The sequence below is a fragment of the Oxyura jamaicensis genome, chromosome 1 (assembly GCF_011077185.1).
Source record: "Oxyura jamaicensis isolate SHBP4307 breed ruddy duck chromosome 1, BPBGC_Ojam_1.0, whole genome shotgun sequence".
Classification (NCBI taxonomy): Eukaryota; Metazoa; Chordata; class Aves; order Anseriformes; family Anatidae; genus Oxyura; species Oxyura jamaicensis.
In genome coordinates, this window is record NC_048893.1 from 44,029,191 (window position 1) to 44,050,591 (window position 21,401).

Sequence of the window (21,401 nt, forward strand, 5' to 3'; positions counted from 1 at the left end):
GGGGCGCGCACCGCCGCGGGGAGGAGCGGGCGCCGGGGCACTATAAGGCTGTCCCGGCGGCACGGCCCCGGCTGTCGCCGCACACACACACACACACACACACACACACACACACACACACACACACAAAACACCGGGGAGAAGCCCTGCGTGGGTCTGTGTCAGGCCGTCGGGCGCTAGGGCAGGTGGCATGGGGCGCTTCAGCGTGTGGGACTACGTGGTCTTCGCGGCCATGCTGCTGGTGTCGGCTGTCATCGGCATCTACTACGCGTTTGCGGGAGGGGGGCAGAAGACGTCCAAGGACTTTCTCATGGGGGGTCGCAGCATGAGCGCCCTCCCCGTCGCGCTGTCCCTCACCGCCAGCTTCATGTCGGCTGTCACGGTGCTGGGCACCCCCGCCGAGATCTACCGCTACGGGGCCATCTTCTGCATCTTCGCCATCACCTACGCGCTGGTGGTGCTGTGCAGTGCTGAGATCTTCCTGCCTGTCTTCTACAGGCTGGGCATTACCAGCACCTACGAGGTAAGGGGGAGCAGAAGGAGCCTTTCCGCAGCCTTCAGGGAGCTGGGGTCATTCTCAGGACTGCTCTCTCTGTGTCTTCTCTCACGCTCTTTCCCAACAACTCCCCGCACTCCGTGCCGCCCTGTATCCCTTGTCACTCCCAAGGACAGGCTGCAACACGCTCTGTCCCCAGATCTGCCCACACTGCCTCTGCAGAGAGGAGATGCTCACCCTGCTGTCGCAGCTCAGGAGCTTTGCACCGTGCCTGATCTGTTTCCTCCCTCCAGATACTCAGTTTAGTGGTGGTTTAATCCTCATGCAGCTTGGGTGGCGATGTGTGATTAATGAGGTGTAATTAATATACCAAGAGCATCTGACATACAGAGCGCATCCAAAATCAAGAGCATCTAACGTAGTAACCAGAGTTCTCAATTCATGCTCTCTCCTGGTAGGCTTCTAAGCTTAAGTGCAGCCACAAAAGTCCCCCTCTGGCAGAGTATACATCTGTGCTGTTCCTAGAGATTTTGGGGAGACACCTGCTGCAGCAGTGAATGTCATTTCCATTGAACGGTGAGGTCAGCAAGTGCTCTGTGTCTGCAAAGTTTTTTTTTTTTTGCTTTCACCGAACTATGGCTGAACTGGTCTTCAGCCTAGAATGTAAGCTTAAGCTACAGCTAGCAGTGCAAAGAAATCTGGGGTGGTGAGACATCACAGGTTGAGTTTGACTCTTTTTGGGTGAGGAAGCATCTGGTCAGGGCTTTCTTCTGACACAGAAGGTCCATGCAACCTCTTGATCTTGCATGGAAGATGGTTTCTAGCTGCAGATTTGGAGGCAAATTGCTTTCCTCACAGAGGGTGTTAGAGAAGGGGCGTCAATGCAGGTGAAAGTCCTTGGGTAGCTACTTTGGTCTTTTGTATTTTATTATACTGAGCAGGGGCGTTGCAGCACTGAAGGCTGAAAACAAGATTTCTATTAGTAGATTTAGATAAGAATTCCATAACAGAAACGACCGGTGGCTTCCAGTGCATTTTAAACTACTAATCTTTGGACCTTTCAGTTGTGATACTTAAAATACATCCCTTCTCATTAAAGGCTGTTAATTATCACGAGAAAGTCACTGATAATCTGAGGGTAACACACCTATCTGTGGACAGAGTTCAGAGATCATACAACATTTTATGTCCATCTGGGGGTTCAGCATTGCTTCTTGTCATGAACATGCTTACAGATCACAATTTAAATGCTCACCACACGAGTGTGTACTCTAGACTTTCCAGTGTTTGTCTGTGTCAAATTAACAGATTGGCAGGTAAAGGAGATCCCTTTTGTGCCACCACATGCCCCAGAGGGTTGTTAGGACAGAGGGTGGAACAAAATCTGCCCTGCAGTGTGACAAACTCATTCAGAGGTTGTGTGCTCCCAGGCTGGACATTAAAGCAAAGATTCCTGTTTTGAGAAAGGCTAAATTTGCACTTACTAGTAGAAGATGGTGAGCTGCCTTGGGCAGCACAAGGTGAGGTTACCGTGGGAGGAAGAAACTGCTGGCCACTGAAGACCTTCTGCCCTCTCTCAGCAGTCTAGATGGATGTACATAATGCCGGAGTTTCCAAACCGACTAAGGCTCAGGCATAACTGTAATGTTTTTCTTTTCACTCTGATTTCACAATGCAAACAGGTTCTGTTGTTTGCTGGAACGTCGTTGTGAACGTTGCAGAGTGCGTAGCAGGTGCTGGTCTTTGCCAAGTCCCAGTGCGCAGCTCCCTGCCGATGGAGTGCCCTGAGGCATCGGTGTAGCACCAATTTCCTTTTGGGGGGCTCTGTAACTGGCTAGCTGATGTCTGTTTCACCTGCTCAGGTGTGGTTACCTAGCAGTGAGGTCTGAAGAAATATCAAATGAAGTTGAAAGAGATATCCGTCACAATTATACTTTGTCCATTCACGAAAATGTTAAAAAAACACTATGCCCTTTCTGTATTGCTCATTGCTTCACTGTAGTCCTACCGATAGTGCCAAGTTCTGATAAACATTTGTTTTTTCTTCTCTTTTGCAGTATTTAGAGCTTCGATTTAATAAATACCTGCGGCTCTGTGGAACGGTCCTCTTCATTATACAAACGGCAAGTAAACCTCAGAGCACTTCCCTGGTCCTTGTAGCCATCAGGACTGTCCAGCTCAGCGTAGCTGGTTGTTTCTCTGAGCAGCTGAGAGGGTCACCACCATGCACGGGTGACTGGGAGCAATACGAAGAAATCTCTGCTCCAAAGCATGCAGTGGATGCTGGGCTGCGTGCCCCAGTGGTCTCCCCAGGCACTGCTGAGCTTCCGGAGCAGTCACTTGGCATCAGTGCCTATGCCAAGGGACGAGTGACCCGTCATGTCAGGGAAACAGCATGTAAAGGAGTTGTTTGCCTGCCCTCATGAGAAGCCCACAACAAGTTCAAAACGTAAATGTGCCACTGTTACCTGCAGTGTCAGTTTTTATCCTGTGGTCTGTGGATTCTGGGAGTCTGACTAATTCCCAAGGGTCTGTGACAAGTGACGAGGAAAACAAGCTGTCAGGAGCCTGTCACTAGCGGTACAAGGGTTTACACCACTGCTGGGAACCTAGGCGTCTGCAAACAAAAGTTGCAAATCACTGCCTTAGGGAATGTCAAACTAAAGCAGTCCCTGCAACTTTTCTTGGTGCGGTTTGCAGTATCCAGCCTGTTCGGTGAGTCAGTGTGAGACCACAGCTTTCAGACGTACAGTGAGCATGTGCCAGATGCTGTAAAACACCAGCAAGAAAAATGTGTTCTGTTCACAGTTATGAAGTGGATGTTTTGCGGAATTCAAAGCAAGAATGAATATAGAAGGCTTTTCAAGTTATACTTCTGCTTTTTGATCTTTTTGGTATTTTTAAGACCCACTATGGGAGTTTTATGGCAATCACAGTTGCACCACTAAGATAGTGATCACTGAAGTGTTAATTTCTTACGTGAACAGTGCTGCTTAGCTGGATTTTGTGGATACACAAATTCATAGGAAAAGTGGAGTGGTAGTATGCATGAATCATGGTGGTATTTCATGGGCAAACACGAAGACATCACAGTTGAGTAAGTTGGAAGAAATCTTGCAAAGATCAGAAAAATAATTCTATACAATTTAAATATGTGTACAAGGAAATTAACTAATGATCTATAGCTGTCTTTCTCTGCCAAACGCTAACAACTTAAATAACCTGAGTCACGAAAAGAATAGTGAGGAAAGGGAACTCTGTAAGATCTTAATGGTATAGTTTTAACTGTTCTGTGACTATTGGCATGTGTTTAAAAGAAAAATAAGAAGGATATGTAGTAATACAACCTGAAAAAAACACTGAAGATGTGGAAGATTGTTTTATCATTCCTGCTTCAATTGACACAAAAATGTGATCGTATTTGCATCAAGAAATTCATTTCTGATGGTTCAAAGCTTCTGGCACTTTATCAGCTCATACAAGAAAGCAACTTTCTTGTGGTGACTTTGAGTGAATGGGATTCAGCAGCCCACACTGATGGTCACTGCATGGACAGAAGTCACATGGAGAGAAGTCACACACTGGGCTTGACAAGTGTCAGTAGTTGGTTGTGAAGTGACGCAGCTGGTGCTCAGGGGAGGTTCACCAGGGACTGGTCAGGGCAGGGAGCTCTCTGGGGGAAAAGCTATGTGTGCAAATCTGGAGAGAACTCAGAGCACAGGTTGAAATAATCACATACACACAGATGTGGGCAGCTGTAGACTATTTCCCTGGTGGCCCTACCATCAGGGGCAAGTGCTGATCTCTTCTTCCATGGCAGTCCCACCACCCTTTCTGGCCTGTGCTTGTACCAGGCACACAGCGTGGGGCCAGAGTGATGTGGTAATGCTGGGTGCAGCTGCACCTCCATGCTCATTGCTTCCCACAGCTGCATGACCTCTCCCCTTACCTCTTGGCATGCCCCAGTATAGCTGCTAGCCATGTGGCAGATTTTTCCTGCCCAAAAGCCACATCAAGTGGTCCACCAGTTAGCTATCCTGTGCTGGATTAGCTGGGCTGGACTCCGTATTTGCAGGAAGGGCAAAGGCTTGCTGAATTCTGGATAAGTTCTGATTCTGCTGCACTTCTATGCCCAGGTCCCACTGGTATAAATTAGGGAATCAAAAGAGTTCAATCGTGAAAAGCTGATGCAAGTCAGCTCAGCCTGGATTTCGATCCCTTGAATCAAGACCGCTGACCTTCACAGAAGTCATCTGCTCATTGCAAGCTGTATTGCTCAGATCCGTGCCACTGCTGAGCTCGTCCTGGTAGTATAAGGCAGTAATAACAGTGGTGAAAAGACACTTAAAAATAAACATGAAGAAATTATAGAGGATACCAGTGTATGACTCCTGCTGTGCTCTTAAAAGTGGTTAGAGTAGCTCTTTGATTTGTATGTATCTTCCTGTTATTGGGTGAAAATCAGCTGATGATCATGCATGGCTTCATCTTACATCAAGGACCGTAAACCGTTATAATGCTATCCATAATGCCTAACTAATGCTGTATTTCTTGTTCTTATTCATGTGCATTGCAGTTGCATACTGAGAGGCATATTGATCCCAAGACTGAGAAAATAAATTGTAATAGATTCCTTGGCAAACCATGTGTAAACCTCACCAATTTCCTTTTGCTCTTGTTTCTGCAATATGACTGTAGTTTTAAAGCAATAAAACAAGTTAATTATAAGAGCCAGGAAAAACTGAAGAGGAATTGGGTATTTAAGAGTCACTGTGGTATTTGTTTTAAGCAGACTAAGTTGTGAGACTGCAGTGCTGGTTAGTATCAGACATACATTTTCTAGCAGTTTAAATTATTTCTCAACAGCTATGAATTTAGGAAATATAGACTGCGTAAGTGCTTGAAGAGAAACCATCTCAGAAATCTGTCACCTTTTCCAGGAATTTATGAGTCTTCTTTTCATTTTTTTCCCCATCTAGATTTTATACACTGGCATTGTCATTTATGCTCCAGCGTTAGCACTAAATCAAGGTAAGATGACCATACTGCACTGTTTTCTAGGTTATAGTTTTATTCTGCATGTAGCACTGGCATGCTTTTCTTTTTGTAATGCTCACCAAAAGATACAGCTGAAGGATTGACTGTGAAGTCTTCCAGGATTTGTTGATCCTGATGGGAACACTGATAGAAAGCCTCCCAGCTGTAATCCTGCTCCCTAATCCTGGCTGTAAAGAATTACAGAAGTGGCTCAACAAAAAAATCTGCTCTCACTTACTCCAGCTCCCTAGGTCATGGCTACGCTCGGAAAACTTATGAAAAATTAAGCATATTTTGAAGGAATGGATAGAATAAGACACATTTAATCCCCCTGATTAAGTGCATTTCTTCAAAAGGAGACAGCTAGGGAAAAGTTCTGCATTTTTTTTCCATACAAATCTGTTTTGGGGCTGCCTGGAACTGTTAATCCAGCCTCTCTTGCCTGCAAAAAGAAAAATTCAAGAACAATGACATTTTGAATTTAAGATATTGGTTGTGATATTTACAAAATGAAATATTGCCATTTTTTGTTGCAGAATGACTTATTGCTTTGAAAATGGGCTACATTTATTTTTAAATGGGGGAACAGCTTTCACAGGGAGCCAAATTAAACTTTCAATTAGGCACAATTAGTTTGTGTACTTGGCAAGAAAAGGCAATAACACAATGAAAATAGAAAAATTAATTGTTTTGGCTAGAATGAAAATCACAATCATTCTTTTTTTTTTTTTTTTTTTTTTTTTTTTTTTTTTTTTGGTCTATTTGTTTGTTTGTTTTTGGCTTGTTCACTGAACAAAAAGGGAGAAAAAAAAACAACACTGTCTGCATTGGTCTCCTCTGCTGTATGAGTCCCACATGCTTTGTGTCCTTGATGCTGATACTTGGCCTGTAATTACAGGCCATAACAAACTATAACCTAGCTGGAAGCAATGTTTTCTGTGAGCTTTGCTGCTGTGCTTCCCGTTAGCCAGGGCTATCTGTCGGGGAGCCCCACAGAGCCGTGCCGGGCAGCACGTGAGTATGTCAAGCTCAGGCACTGACGGGAATCCCCTGGTTCAGACACGCAAATCTTGTCATTGAATTTTTTTTTTATTGCTTTCTACTTTTGCGTTTAACTTATTTCCATTTGTCTTCAGCAACCATACTGGTGTGAAAAATAGACCCTCAGTGTTTTGTCCCCAGTGCGTCCCTCATACTAATGTCCTTTCACTCTTTTTCAGTCACCGGCTTCGACTTGTGGGGTGCAGTGGTGGCAACCGGCGTGGTCTGCACTTTCTACTGCACATTGGTACGTTGGCACTTCAGCTGAGAGAAATATCTTTTCCTCTCACCATTCACATCAAATGTGGAATTTATTGAAAAGTCACCTAGTAACTGGGTTGCCCCAGTTCACAGCACAGCTGTAGCCCCAGAGACTTCACCCAGGGACTTTCCTGGATGCATGGGCAGCCACAACCTGACTCAAACCTTTTCTGTTTTGATACATTCAAAATGCTGTTGTTACTGAAACAACAGCAGAAAGATAGATTTCCTTCCTAAAAATCCTCCTGTGACTTTTCTGCTAGTCTTGTAGAGTTTAGATATGTAATTTGTCAAGCGTATGCTCACTGCAACCATAGTAGTCCACAATCTTATGGACAAGAACCACTGGAAATAGCAAGTGCCTTATGAAACGATTGGCCTTTAGATCACTGCTAATTGACCAAATGCCTAGAAATGTGTAAATGGAACCTCCATGACATATTTTTTTTTTCTATATTTTAATACATGTGTGAATGGTATGCCGTCTGGAGTTAGTCTTGCTATATAAGCAAGATGAGCATGGTCTGATCATTAATTTTTTGATACAAAAAAACTTTTGAATCAGGGATATGATGAAGGAAATACTGGCTTAACCTATGCGTATGGCCACCTTAATTTTTATTGTACCTCACAGAAAGGCCAGCATGTCTTGAACAGGTTGCAGGATGCAATTTCTGAACATCCCAATACAGAATTATCTCTGTTCAGGGGTAAAATGGAATAAATCTATTATGCATAATCTGTGTAGTAACATTTCTCTTAGCTGCATGTAAGTGTAAAGCAAGAGCATGGCTGCACCGTTGTACCTGATATGTGCTGTTCCTCATGCAGGGAGGTCTGAAGGCAGTGGTGTGGACAGACGTTTTCCAGGTTGGAATTATGGTTGCTGGATTCTCGTCTGTGATTATACGAGCAGTGGTGGTTCAGCAAGGAATTGGACACATTGTAAATGATTCCTACCATGGAGGAAGACTGAACTTCTGGGAGTGAGTTTGTACTTGCAGATGTTGTGCCTTTTTATTCTGACAAGTAGAGCCCATGTGAAGCCCATGAAATTAATTTGCTATTGAAGGTGGGGAGGGGAGTTGGGACCCAAATTTTACATACTTTTAAACAAACTTATGTAGTTTGAGGGAGATATTTTAGGGTTAACACCATGCTAAATCCTGTGAAGAGCAAAATCTTTTTACTTTGTTAAGTAGGTGTCTTAAGGACGCATTTTGGATTCCACCAAATGTGAATGGGGATATTCATCAGGTCTTTCTATAAAATTCTTCACCAGGTTATTCAGTGAATAATAATTTATCTAAGGATATTTTTTTCTTCTCATAAACAGTGATTTTTCAACCTTTTTGGCTGAACTGCAGTGTTATGCAGCATTGCTTCTTCCCCCAGTCACAGAGTTCACAGGTGGAAAAAGAAAAAGAATAAAAGCATGTAATAGGTGAATTAATATTACATTATTCACCAAGCTAAGCACTTTATAATGTTTAAATAACACTATTAAAGTGTCATTTAAAAAAATATTCATGCCATTTAAAATCTGTTCTTCACTTAGAGCTAAATCAGCAAATTTTTTACAGAGTCTCTGTCCACAAAGGCTGGGCATGCAAACACACCTTTGTATTGGTGTTAGACTCATGTCCTTCTAGATAAGCAGGCATATTAGACTTTCTACTGGAACTTCATTTCATCACAATAGTCACAGAAATCATACTGCTTTACTTACAACTAGAGTTTATAGGCAAATAAATTAGTTAAAATTCACCTTTGGATAGATCAGAGTTTCACTAGGTCAGGATTTCAGCTCCAAGTTTAAAATCTGCTTTCTGTGATTTCATGTAAAGGCAGAATATCAGAATATTCAAGATCTGGCCAAATTAGGAGAGTTTATTTTAGAATTAGAGGAAATTTTTTCTCCTAGCCATTAAGGTCTTCTGATAATGCGTTTTCCATCATTTTCTTTTTTTCCTTTTTCCCCTCTCATTGTAGCTTTAATCCTAATCCTTTGCAAAGGCATACCTTCTGGACGATTGTTATAGGTGGGACCTTCACATGGACTGGCATTTATGGCGTCAACCAGTCCCAAGTACAGAGATACATTGCATGCAAAAGCAGGTTCCACGCAAAACTGTAAGTCTGCCTAGAGTAACTCTTAATGTCTTAATTTAGCAATGACTGTTCTTTATAGTGGAGACTTTTTTTAATAAATAGTGTTTTTTGCCTCTGTAAAACCTATTTGTAAAAGGTAACAACTTTTGCTTTTTCAATAAATGCTGGTATTTGAATTACATATAAATGACTCTAATATTCAGCTTTCTGCTAGACTGTTTCACTGTGCCACTATGCTTGCATACAAATAGCTGCATTAAGTTTATATGCAACCTAAAGACCAAAATAATATAGTACTTACTTGTGCTGAAGCCTTATCAAGACAGCATCTTGAATTGCTACTCTACTAAATATAAACCAGTGTGGGGGAATTTTACCTAAGTAAAAACTAAAAAATTTTTCTGTACCAATGGGTATAAATGTGAGAAAACGTAGGAATGTTTTATTCAGTGATAAAACTGTTGGGGAATCATATATTTTGTTTTCACAATTGTCTTGAGTTTTTCGATGGGAATTCATTATGGACACTGGCAGAGAGTTCTGTTTTCCTTGAGTTTATATATTTCTGATCAGTCTTTACTCTAGAACCAAGTATATTTACTAACTCTATTATCTTACCTTCATCTTTAGTGTCGTTCCCATAGTTCACAACTCTGGATGTAAGAATTATTACCAAGTATATATAGTATATATATAGGAGAAATATATAAATAAACATTGTAACTATAGTCCTTAAATTCCATAGTGCAGCGATATGTGATAGAGAAGGAATTTTAGGAGGGTTTTCACTTCATAAAGTCAGCAAAATGCCTGCAAAATCATGTATAATTTAGAAGTGAAATATTTTGGTTTCGGCAATAATGGAAATCTGCTTTCCAGTCATTTATGCTGCAGACATTTATGGTGCATTATGGTGATGTGTCAGCCACATCTCCAGTGTAGAGTGCCACATTCCCCGCACACCATGTGGCTTTTCCACAGCCCCTGGCATGATTGTGTAGAGGGGAACAGCCGCATACGTTGTGCCCAATCTGTGTGCCAGTGAGACTGCCCTTCCCAAGCTCCTGCTCCACTTAGGGCTATGGCCCTGTCTCACACCCTCCCTTCCCTCTTTGTGAGGGGGGACACCTTCAGGGCATCCCAGAGGCAGCATGGCCAAGGGGAATGTGGCACCATGGCAGTTTCTGGGCTGATTTTCTGGGCTGTTGCAGTGGCTTTGACCAAGACTGGAGGCTGTCTGGTTTGGATGGGATTCAAGAGTTACAAATAAAAGTACACATTTATTTGGTTGGACTTGATGATCTTGAAGGTCTTTTCCAACCTAAATGATTCTATGATGCTATGACTCCATAGCTCATACCATATTAGTGCTGGCACAGCCTTAATTGCTGGAGTCCTCTCCTGCTGGCGTGGGCAGCTGAACTCCATGGCATCTTGCTTGTGCCTCCCTTGCATGGAGAAATCTTATTGTATAATGGTTACAGTTTGTTACAGCTGTAAACACTGTCATTCTGTGATGATTATCTAGTTCATTTGCAAACATAATTAAACACATCTGGCAAGTTACATTGGTGGCCTGCACCTCTTGTTGCCATTTAATCTGTACATAGAAGTGTCAAATGTCATCAGGTCAAAATAATGCACCTTCATGGCATTTATTGTAAGACTTTACTTAATAATAAATCAGATCTGAGGAAGTAATTCTTTCATGGGTCCCAAGTTGTGGGCTGTAGGAAGGCCTTAAATGATGGCACTAAAGTAGGAATTTTCTCAGCCTTTGGGAGAGGATTTCACCCCATTCAATAAACAAAACAGTAGGTATGAACACATGCTGTCATCCTCAAACAGTGACTAGGCAAATCAAACATAATACTTAAATATGAGCAATATCAGGTAGTCAGTGCAGAAGAGCTACACTTTCAGAAAAATATGGGCTACTAGCACATTTTCCTCTACTTTCTTTTCAAGGTCATCAGCTGTCATGTTGCAGTGCTAAAATCCTAGAGACAGACTGCAACAACCAACCAAAAATAAGCCTTGCACAGTCACAGTGCCTGCTTCACCCAAACTCCACCCGATGATACTCATCCAGAATTAATGGGAGCACCTCCCTCCTGCTACAATTATTATACTACAGTGCTTAGTCATAGGGTGTACCAGGAGCTAGAGGTGTAAATCAGGTGAAAAATGCAGTTTTCTTTTCACTGTCAAACACTGACACAATTTAAAATGAGGAATGGCTGGATGCAGACAATTTCTTTTGCTTTTGTGTGTTTCTCTTTACTTCCTAATATTTATTACAGGCTTTAGGCTAACACTGCTGTTACATCTATTGAAAAATTTTATATTGATTGAACTAATTGGTTAAATTTTGATCTGTATCAGCTTCTGAGTGCCTTATGTCAAGGTAGATTATGCCATGCCAATGCAGGAACAGCTTCAGCTAAATTGATACGAGGCATCCAGCCAGTATGTAAGTGTCTGTAAGAAGGGGACTGCTTCATTTTTACCTACTTAGCCTAGAGAGAAATTTAAAGTGCTGCTAGTGCTGTGTTTCGATGAGCAATAATTGCAAATATGAAGCAAAAATGCAGAGTTTTTCCTTCTGTGTTACCCAATCAGCCTTTATTTACATAGGTCTTTTTAAGAGTTTACATTGTGCTTGCCAATAATTTTTCAATGGTATAAAACTGCTGGCTCATCTAGTTAACCTATACTACTGCTTTCTAAAAATACACATTTCAATGCCTAACAAGGTCTATAAAGTTATGTTTACTTCTTCATTCATCCTGATGATCCTCTGGAGCAGTCCAAAGGCTGATGCTCCTTACCTTCCTGGAAACTGAAGCACTAAAAGGCCCACTGCAGCAGTGCAGGCATAGATATATTTGCACAGATACCAAAGGTCCTCCAGGGATCCACCCACCAGAGGTCTTAGTTGGCACAGATCTAGTGTATGTGAGCAGTCAGGCAGTTCAATCTCTATCAGTGGATGATACGCAGATAACCAGGAGGCCACTGCTGGAAAGGAACGCTGTTTTTCAAGGCCAGGCTCCCTCTGGGTGTGTTTGCTTGAACTGACCACCTTAGGTGAGCCACAGCTTGAAGAGCTTTGTGAACCAGGAGTCAACAAGAGCTGAGAAACATCTGAGAAGAGGAGATAGGTAGAACAGAAAAACCTTCATGGAGGGGGGTGTGGGGTGGGGAACAGCTGGGGAGAACAATTTGTTTTCCATGACCCATAGAAGTTGCTTGTTGTGTGTGGCGAAAGCAGCATTAATGCATCACAACCACACATTTCTTCTCTGTCTCTTTGTCAGCTGTAGCTGCAAGCAGGACATGGGGAGGGGACGTGATTCCTTGACTCTGTCAGGCTCCAAGGGAGTAAATTAGTAATGGGGAAGTTCTGGGGTCAGTGGTGACCTCTTGATCTCTGGAAGTGGAAGCTGGAATTGGCTCCAAAGCAGGTCCCAGGAGAAGGGAATACATGCCTTGTTGCTGCCTTCCACAGAGTCTTTGCTGGGAGGAAACGGTGACTTTGTTGCTTTATGAGCATGATCCCAGCATTGTGTAAGTGTGGTAGTGCAGCTCCACAGGCAAAGGATTGCTGGTGCCGATTAAAGGTACCCAACACTTTGATCTGGGGCACCCCACCTTGCAAATCTGTCTGGGGTTTGTCTCTGCCAAGGGGTGTGGTGAGGGGGGAAGAGTGTTTTCTTGCCAGCTGCCTGTAAATTAAAACTCGTGCACATGATGAAACACGTGGATTGCCATATTGATGCCATCATCCCTCGAGTAGACCTTGTCAGAGGACAGGCGCTGAGACTGCTACCAAGAACAAAATAATGTCACATGGGGCCATGCCATGATTCCCTTTCAGGTGGGCAGCCACATGAGGCATGGGCACCTGCTTGTTTGGCTCTGGAGGGGACTCGTGGTCCAATCTTTCAATTGCAGCATGGGGGGATGTCTAGCTCTGACATGTTGTCTCCGTGCATGTTGGCACAGGTCCCTCTACATCAACCTGGTGGGCCTCTGGGCGATCCTGGTCTGTGCAACGCTCTGCGGGCTGTCCCTGTACTCCATCTACAAGGACTGCGACCCCTGGTCGGCAAAGCAGGTGTCGGCACTCGACCAGGTATGGCCCCGCATCTCAGCGGGTAGCAAGGGGCAGGGGCATTCTTCCCCTTGGGAAGGGTGATAAGGGAGCAGCCACTGAGCATGCGTAACCATTCTGGTGGGTTCAAGAGCTGGGGGATGGGAATGAGGACATGCCAAGTCCATGTTGTGTGAGTCTGTAATACAGGGATTAAGTTTAGAGCATAGTAGGAGGGAATACCTGGAGAAGGCAGCAGACCTGTCTTCAGGACCAGTCAGTCCCAGCATCTCCTTGGCCCTCACAGACCTGCAGATCTTTTTGTTTGTTTGTTTATGCCTCAGATAATTGCAGGCTCTTGACAAATCCTCATGGACAATAGCTGGAAGGCGAGGAAAGGAGCAGAGATAATGGAGTATTGAAGGCAGTACTTAAGGATAGAGTAAGATGAGGTATGGAAGGCCAAGATGGATACCTGAAGACTCTTAGGTGCCTCCCTTCAGTCAGATTATTTTGGTGGAACCTAGAAGTAAGATACTTCAAGAAGTAAGATACTACAAGACTGACTTGTTGGTAAAAAAAAAAAAAAAAAAAAAAAAAGGTTCACAGGCAGAAAATCTTAAAATCTCTATCTTTTTCCAACACTCTGATCTTGCAAAGGCCAACAGATGGCACACAGCTTCCAATATGGAAATAGTTCTAAGGTACATTGAAGTTATTGGACTGTATCTCAAAACCTTTTTGTGGTGTCAACAGCAGATATAAGAATCTACTGACAGAGTGAAGTACAATCCAGACTACTACTAGCTACCTATACTGTCATCATTGGATATGTTCACCTCTGGTAGGTTAACAGACTTGTCTGTATCTCAAGTGGATGTTTTAAGAATTGTTTTCTTTGTAGAAAACCAATAACTAGTGCAAAATGGGACATTCAAAATTGGAAGAGCTAGGCAGAATGCCAGTGAGAAGGTTATAAAAAAATAATACAGCAAAAAAAGAAAAATTACAGGAAGATAGTAATAATTCTTACACTCTGAACTTTTTCAGCTAATGCCTTACCTAGTGCTGGATATTTTCAAGGATTTTCCAGGAATGCCAGGGCTTTTTGTAGCTAGTGCCTACAGTGGGACATTAAGGTAAGCTGGATTCTAATGTCTTCTTTTTTTTCTTTTCTTTTTTCTTTTGTTATCACTAAAGTTGCATTTATACTAAAACTTCTGCATTTCATTTCCTTGTTCTTTAAGAAAAGCACTATGAGCTGTTTGGTATTGCATCTTACAAATTCATAGTTTTCAATAACATTGCTCTGAGATCCTAAGACTCAAAGTTGTTTGGAATTACCTACTAACAGCATGAAGAAATAGCTAGCTACAGGTGATGTACAGAGCTAACAAGCCCTGTCTCTCTGTGCTTTAAAGCCCCTCTGCTGTAGGAATTCCTAAATATTATAAACATGTAATTGTACAACATAGCTACAGTAATGTTTATAGCATAACCATGTGTAACAGGTATTTTAATTGACTTCTCCAGCCCCATCTTTTCATTAAGATTTGCCATGTCTTCACTAAGAGCAATTATTTTAAATGATTTTTTTAAGCTATTAACTGCATCACCTGCAGCAATAAGTCATTTCAACCAATACAGTGGTTGCATTTGTTCTCTGACAGCGTTCTAGACAGCAGTGGTTTCTCTCTGCCAGTAATCCATCTGTTATCTATGATTTCAGCATCTAAGATAAAAAAGAAATGTATAAATCCTGTGTTCTATAGCACAGTGTCCTCCAGCATCAATGCTCTGGCTGCTGTGACTGTTGAAGACCTCATTAGGCCGTACTTCAGATCGCTCTCTGAAAAGAAGCTGTCATGGATTTCCATGGGAATGAGTATGTCTGGAAATCTCTTCCACTTTTGCTTTACAAAGTGAGGGCTTGATTCAGATCTCACTTATGGCAGCATAAGGCAAGAGTAAGTGCATTCAAACCAGTAGGACTATGTTGGTGCAATACTTGGGAGAGCAGAGATCAGCTGTGCAAGTTTTATGCAGAATGGATAAAGGATATACTATGTAGTCCTTTATACAAGCTATTTATAGGGCAAAAAGAAAAAATCCATCATTTGCTGTTTAAGCAGTAAAGCCAGGCTGTCTCTATATTCAATATTGATCTACAATAGTACAGAACCAAATATCTTGGATTAAAATAGGAGCTATTTTTATTTAATCTGTCAAAACCTAGAAGCATAGGAAACAGTTTTGTAACAAACCTTGTGAACAGAGCGATATGTGAACTACAGCACTCCAGAGAATGAGCAACTTCACATCTTCCCTGATGTACCCTTGGACCTGCACTCCGATAAGCTCCTATGTTTAATGACCTTCCTCAGGGAAGAGGGTCAAAATTGGGCTGAGCAGATGGCTTACATCTCTGACATATATTTGCTGTCTCTGCTGGTTGTATAGCCTGATACCAGATGCAGGTGTGGCCCAAGGCAGCATGTGTAAGAGGTGTGAAAAAAACACAGTCCCAGCACAATGTCATAGCCCCTACCACAGAGCACAGTGGACTGGTGACAGGTGCCAAATATGAAATATTTCCACCTAAGAGCAGTTTCTCCAACGTTATTGCAAACAGTGTTAATGCCAAAATTGTTGGCGCTCTGATATTGTCATGAGTTGCCTGAGATTAACCTATTGCTTGTGCCCTTGTGCAGTGTAACTCAACAGGGGTGGAGGTGGAGAAAAAAAAATGAGCCAGTGTTGTGGGTGCTGGCAAGAGGGGCTATATCCTGGTAGCCCAGGATGTTCTTTGTCACGCTGCCAGCTCCCGGTAATCTGCCATCATTTACCTTCTTGCTCCAAAGGAAAGCAAATTTATTCATTCAAAATAAGAACCACATCACAGGAGATAAACTGAGAAATGTGAACAATACATGGGGTATTGCTGTTATGGCTAATCCGTATGGATCAATCCATCTAGGATCAAGTGCTTTAAGTAATCTTAGTAATATACAGGAATAGGATTTAGTCACATTTGCATAATTTCCTTTTAATGCAAACACAAAACTGGCCATTTGGGCTCTTTTAGGAAAAAAAACAAACCAAAACAAAACAAAACAAAATGCTAGCAGGTTTGTTTTGGGGATGTCAGGGCCCTGCTGGGTTAGAAGGAAGCATTTCTCCATTCGTGGATGTTCTGTCAGATGCACATCTTTCTGCCTTTCCTACACAGGCCTGTTTTATGGTGGAGTCTGCATCGCTATGGCTGCGCTGGCATCTCTCCTGGGAGCCTTGCTGCAGGTGAGTGTCAGGCTGCTTTTTCATGCCTGCATTGAATAATCCAGAATGAGTTGTGTAAGGAAGTAATTGCTGGATAGCATTATGAGATTAGCTTTTATTCGTTGTTTGGTACTGGCCTCAAAGAGCCTAAGCTTCTACTCTGAGTACCCATGTCACTATACCAAGTCCTGCCAGCTGAGAGTGACAATTAAAAACCCATAATTTCCTTCTTACCAGCTTCCCTTCTTGCCCTGTTGGAAGCTTTAACTTTTCCTGCTCAACATTTAATAGACTCTCTTCCTTCCACAGGCAGCACTCAGCATTTTTGGCATGGTCGGTGGCCCCCTTTTAGGACTTTTTGCCTTGGGAATCCTCTGCTCCTTTGCAAATGGAATTGTAAGTACAAATTTAAAGCCCTGTTGGACCAAAATTAATTGATAATTTTGGATATGTCCTTCCCCCTCCACCCCCAATAATTTTGTGTTGGGCAGCAAGGACGTGTCTTTGATAATTTCCATGTGGATCTTTACCCTTCCTCACTTTCTACCTTATCCCAATGAAGTGATGAACCTCTTTAAATGGCAGGCTCAATTGGAGTGCTCTGCTAGAGTGCTTCAGTATCATATCAGCATTTCTGGAGAAAAAAGCTACTCCATCAAAAATGTATTTGACCAGCTCTGGGAGTATGGTCCATGGGTCAGTGTGAGAGGATTGTTATTTAGTAAGATTTGCTAGTCACTAACCTTTACATTTTTACAGTTGTGAATTTTACGTATATGCTGCAAAAAGAATCACTAGCTGTCAACCAGCAAACCCACCCAGAAGAGAATCTTGCAAAAATAAATCACATGAAGAAAAGTGGAAAATGCTTTTGTAGTCATTTAAGGAGGGCCTCAAATAAACCAGCTTTTTCCCCATACCAAACAACCAGTTATCCTTTGATTATAAATTCACAGTGGCAAAATAAAAAGTGGTATGTTCAGGAGCCACAAGCAAACACTCTACTCTCCAGAAGTTAAATGAAATAAATTGCCAGTTCTCCCCAACTGTATATTTTATTTTTCCTATGTAGCTTTCAGTTTAGATTATTTTAAGTGTTTCTTACTTATCTAGTTTTTGTTGTTGATATCGTTTTAAATATACTTTTGCTTTCCTTGTAAGTCCAAGTTTCATTTTCTGTTTTGCAGGGTGCATTTGTGGGTCTTCTCACTGGCTTCGTTGTTTCACTTTGGGTTGGAATTGGTTCTCAGATTTATCCTCCACTCCCCGAGAGGACTTTGCCACTGCCCCTCTCAACTGCAGGCTGTAATATATCCATTTCAAGCAATCTGACTACATCAACAGCAAATCCATTAACAACAATTTTCAGCACACAAGCTCCTGAAAGGTATACGAGTTCCTCATCTGAATATCTGCAGCATGTGTTTGATATAAAGCAACATGAACATCTGCCTAGCATTTGAGTTACTTCAGGAGAGATTATGATTAGTATAATGGGAAAAACATAAGGGGATTTCTCCCCTCTGCAATTGCTGTATGTCTGTCTTTGGGCACTCACAATTAAGCATAAAAATTACAAATGATAATACAGGGAACAGCTGGAACAGGAGCTAAACAAGCATACTTCTAGAGATTCTTAATCATTATACTTCAGAGCATCATATAATCAGCAACGGGTACCCTGGTGCAGACACAGGTGCCCAACATCCAGTCTGACAGACTGTACCTCTCACACAAGACCTCCATGACTCGTGGCTGTGGGGAAGCAGCAGAGCACATCCTCAAGGTGACCAAAACAAGATGTAATGTGAGGTGTGAGAGTTGCCCTATTATTTCTGGCAGTTTAGAGCAGCACGTGGCTGATGTCCTACCATATTTTTTTTCTTTAAATAATGCAGCACATTCTCAAGATGGTATCCCCTCGTCTGGATAGCTGGAGTGCTCAGTTCTGTGCTAGATTCTGAGCAGAGACAAGACTGTCCTGTTTTACTAGCTCAGTCCCACATTGCCTACTGCACTGACCAGTCTCCTCCCCTGTGAGGGCACTTCTCCTGCAAGTTTTGTAACAGATTTTCAATGCACTTTTTACTGTTTGGAGGTACTGTACTAAGAGTACCAGCTCATTTCATTCAGAAAGTAACTATTTATACTCTGTCTGGAAACAGACAACATTTTCAGGTTGCCAAGAAGAAGAAAGCAGAGGTTAACTCTTTTTCTGCTCTTTTTCAGGCCTGTCCTGGCAGACCGCTGGTATTCCTTGTCCTATCTCTACTTCAGCACACTTGGGACACTTATCACGATAGTTGTGGGAATGATTATCAGCCTCCTAACAGGTACTAGCTCCACAGCTGAGGTTGAACATAAGTCTTAGATCTGTTTCAAACTAAGATGACCAAACAGAGAACTGTCATTTCCGCGCTCAGTGCCGGTGACCGTACTGCAAAGGCTGGATATTAGTAAAAGGTTCTTCACCAAGAGGGTGGCTGGGCACTGCAACAGGTTACCCAGGGAAGTGGTCACAGCACTGAGCCTGCTGGAGTTCAAGAAGCATTTGGACGACACTCTCAAACAAATGGTTTAATTTTTAGGTAGTGCTGTGTGAAGCCAGGAGTTGGAATTGCTGATCCTTGTGGGTCCCTTCCAACTGTTGCATATTCTGTTGCATAAAGGTTCCCATCCTAACTTCCATTTCCTCCTCTAAGCCCTTCTGAATCCTATGCTTGGTCTCTAATCACAGGAAAGATTACTTTAAGTTTCTGAGAAAGACGTTTCAGCAGTTTTTTAATCCGAGGGTCGAAAAACTTTGTCTGTCTTTCCTGTTCTGTTAGATCCCAGCAGGGTCTGAGGTTGGAGGGTAGTCCCTGAACATGGCAGCAACTCAAAGCAAGGAGATGCACCCATGCTTCTTCTACAGGACAAAAACAGTTTTACTTTAAGTGAGTTCAAAGCACTCAAGCGTGCACCTGTACAGTGCATGATTTTCACATTTACCATGCATGTAGCAAAAAGTTGCAGACTGTGTGCATGTCAGTGTTAGCTCCTTTCTCAGTTGCTCTGTACTATTTGTGAAGAGATAAAAGCAACAAATGAGAACAGGGACAACAGTTCCAGCTTGTGGCCTCTCTGCTCTTGCAGCTAAGTGAGATGTAAACTGCACTTGTCATCTGCATTGTGCATGGCAGAAATAGCACAAAATCAGCTGCTCTCATAGCTTTCCCCACTACTGGTCAGATTCCTGCTACATCACTCATCAGACTTCGGTGCCGTTAGAATTCAGACCTACTAGCCTGACCTACAACTACTTCAGAGATGAATTTTGTTTTTCTTCAGGACTACAAAACTCCAAACTCAGCAGACAGATTGGCTTCCAGTACATTCCTTGTGCCTTGCAACTAGTAAGCACAAGATACACTTCTGCCATTTTCTTTTCCTCACAGACTGCTGAAGGATTTGGTCCCCTTTCTTCCCTCCATCCTGTCCATAGTTCCCTCACTGACATGCTTCTCTCTGCAAAGGCGAGGTTGAGCTCTGGCAGTGATGCTTGTAGACAAATTTCACTTCTTACTAGCTTGGGATGACTACGGGTGTCCCATAGTCACTCTACTGAAAGTCTCTCCACTGGACAATAAAACAAAGTGCAAAATCTGAGTAACTCAGTAAATGCAGATGAGAATTCCTCAGCCCAAGAAACAGAAACTCCAGAGAACCAACTTAACATCACCCTGGCCTTTGTGGAACAAGATCCCATTTAATTTTCAGGTGATAGAGACAATTCCCAGTATCTACCTCTCCTTTCTTTCCCACACACGTACTCACACAGTAGTTCATCTTCCATGCCCTAGAAGTACCCAAACATCCAGCTAATCCCCTATGCTCCTCAGATGGTTGTTACAGCATTTTACATATTTTTCATACAGAAACCTGGGGAGGACCTAGAAAACTCTGAAGAGGGACTGAGGCATTTCAAGTAGATCCTGAGGATCATTTCATATTTTGAAAGATGCAGGGGATACTACATTGCATGAAACGATCCCTAAGGAAAGTAACATCCCATGACTGCTTGATGGTGTTTCCTGTGTGACTGTCCTGGTCACCTGCCTTGGTGCCCATAGCTAGGCTCTGACACATCATTCACATGTGTAAACTTGGCTGATTGAAACCTGCCTATTTTGTAGGAGGACTGAAGCAGAACACAGACCGAAAATTCCTGCTGACCAAAGAAGATTTCCTTTCCAACTTCTCACGGTCTAAATCAGATACAGTAAGTGTAGTTATTTATGCATCCTCTAATTTAAAGTAATCTCTCCTCCTGGGGACAAAGGCAAGCAATCCTTGGTTTATCTTTTCCCACTAGGATGAATAGTACCTGATGCTTTAAGGCAGGAGCAGAGCACAAGGCGGCTGAGAGAAAAGCAGCTAGAACAGGCATGGAGGTGGTGTTTGGCCACAGCTTGACTTCAGTAACAACACAGTAGCAGCTGAGATAAAAGGGACAGTTGGTCTCCAGGTTTCTGCCAAAATACTCCCTCACTAGTCTTTTGGAAGCTGATCCAAGGCACACATAGGACTCAGCAAAGCTTCCTTTGTAAACTTGTTCTCTAAATTCTTTTTTTTTTTTTTTTTTTTTTTTTACAACATCAGCTACTGTTTGAGAGAAAGCATTTCTAGATAGACAGTGTATCTATTTCCTCCCTCCCTCCCTATGATACAAGAAAAGGGGAGAAATTATTGGGTAGAGCAGAATAACATCTCTTAGAAATGCTAACATAGGGGAAACACAGTTTTAAAAATAAACTAGAAATAACCCCTCAGTTAGTGCCATCAGGATGCTGAACATGCAAGTTTAGGTTTGCTTAGTGCTTTTTGAATACTATAGTATGGGTAATGGTCAGATTTTTAAGATGGACCGGTTTGCAAAATGTTTCTCCCTATGACAATAGCACCTTTTAGTATGATCTCGTCTATTTTAGTTGCACACCAGAGAAGTTAGGGACTTTGTACAACTCTCCATTCTATTTGCCCATGTAAAAACTGGACACCAGCTATCCAGGTGTTTTCATTCAGTCTTAAATGGACCAGCAT

The 21,401-nt window shown here is 42.5% G+C and overlaps 1 protein-coding gene across 2 annotated transcripts in view; it reads left to right on the forward strand.

Annotated features, from left to right (window-relative positions):
- The window catches only part of SLC5A8 (solute carrier family 5 member 8), a 25,705-nt gene continuing 4,304 nt past the window's right edge, over positions 1 to 21,401 (forward strand). Inside the window, exons 1-15 of one of the 2 annotated variants that reach the window (XM_035336315.1) lie at positions 1 to 97; positions 130 to 523; positions 2,554 to 2,619; positions 5,476 to 5,527; positions 6,754 to 6,821; positions 7,667 to 7,821; positions 8,828 to 8,968; positions 12,956 to 13,085; positions 14,094 to 14,182; positions 14,816 to 14,928; positions 16,273 to 16,340; positions 16,629 to 16,715; positions 17,507 to 17,706; positions 18,549 to 18,652; positions 20,495 to 20,580. In XM_035336315.1, coding sequence (XP_035192206.1) covers positions 191 to 523; positions 2,554 to 2,619; positions 5,476 to 5,527; positions 6,754 to 6,821; positions 7,667 to 7,821; positions 8,828 to 8,968; positions 12,956 to 13,085; positions 14,094 to 14,182; positions 14,816 to 14,928; positions 16,273 to 16,340; positions 16,629 to 16,715; positions 17,507 to 17,706; positions 18,549 to 18,652; positions 20,495 to 20,580 — 1,692 coding nt within the window. In that variant the 5' untranslated portion in view covers positions 1 to 97; positions 130 to 190. Of the gene's footprint in view, positions 98 to 118; positions 524 to 2,553; positions 2,620 to 5,475; positions 5,528 to 6,753; positions 6,822 to 7,666; positions 7,822 to 8,827; positions 8,969 to 12,955; positions 13,086 to 14,093; positions 14,183 to 14,815; positions 14,929 to 16,272; positions 16,341 to 16,628; positions 16,716 to 17,506; positions 17,707 to 18,548; positions 18,653 to 20,494; positions 20,581 to 21,401 lie in introns of those variants that run through there. The other variant, XM_035336306.1, reaches the window with a different exon arrangement.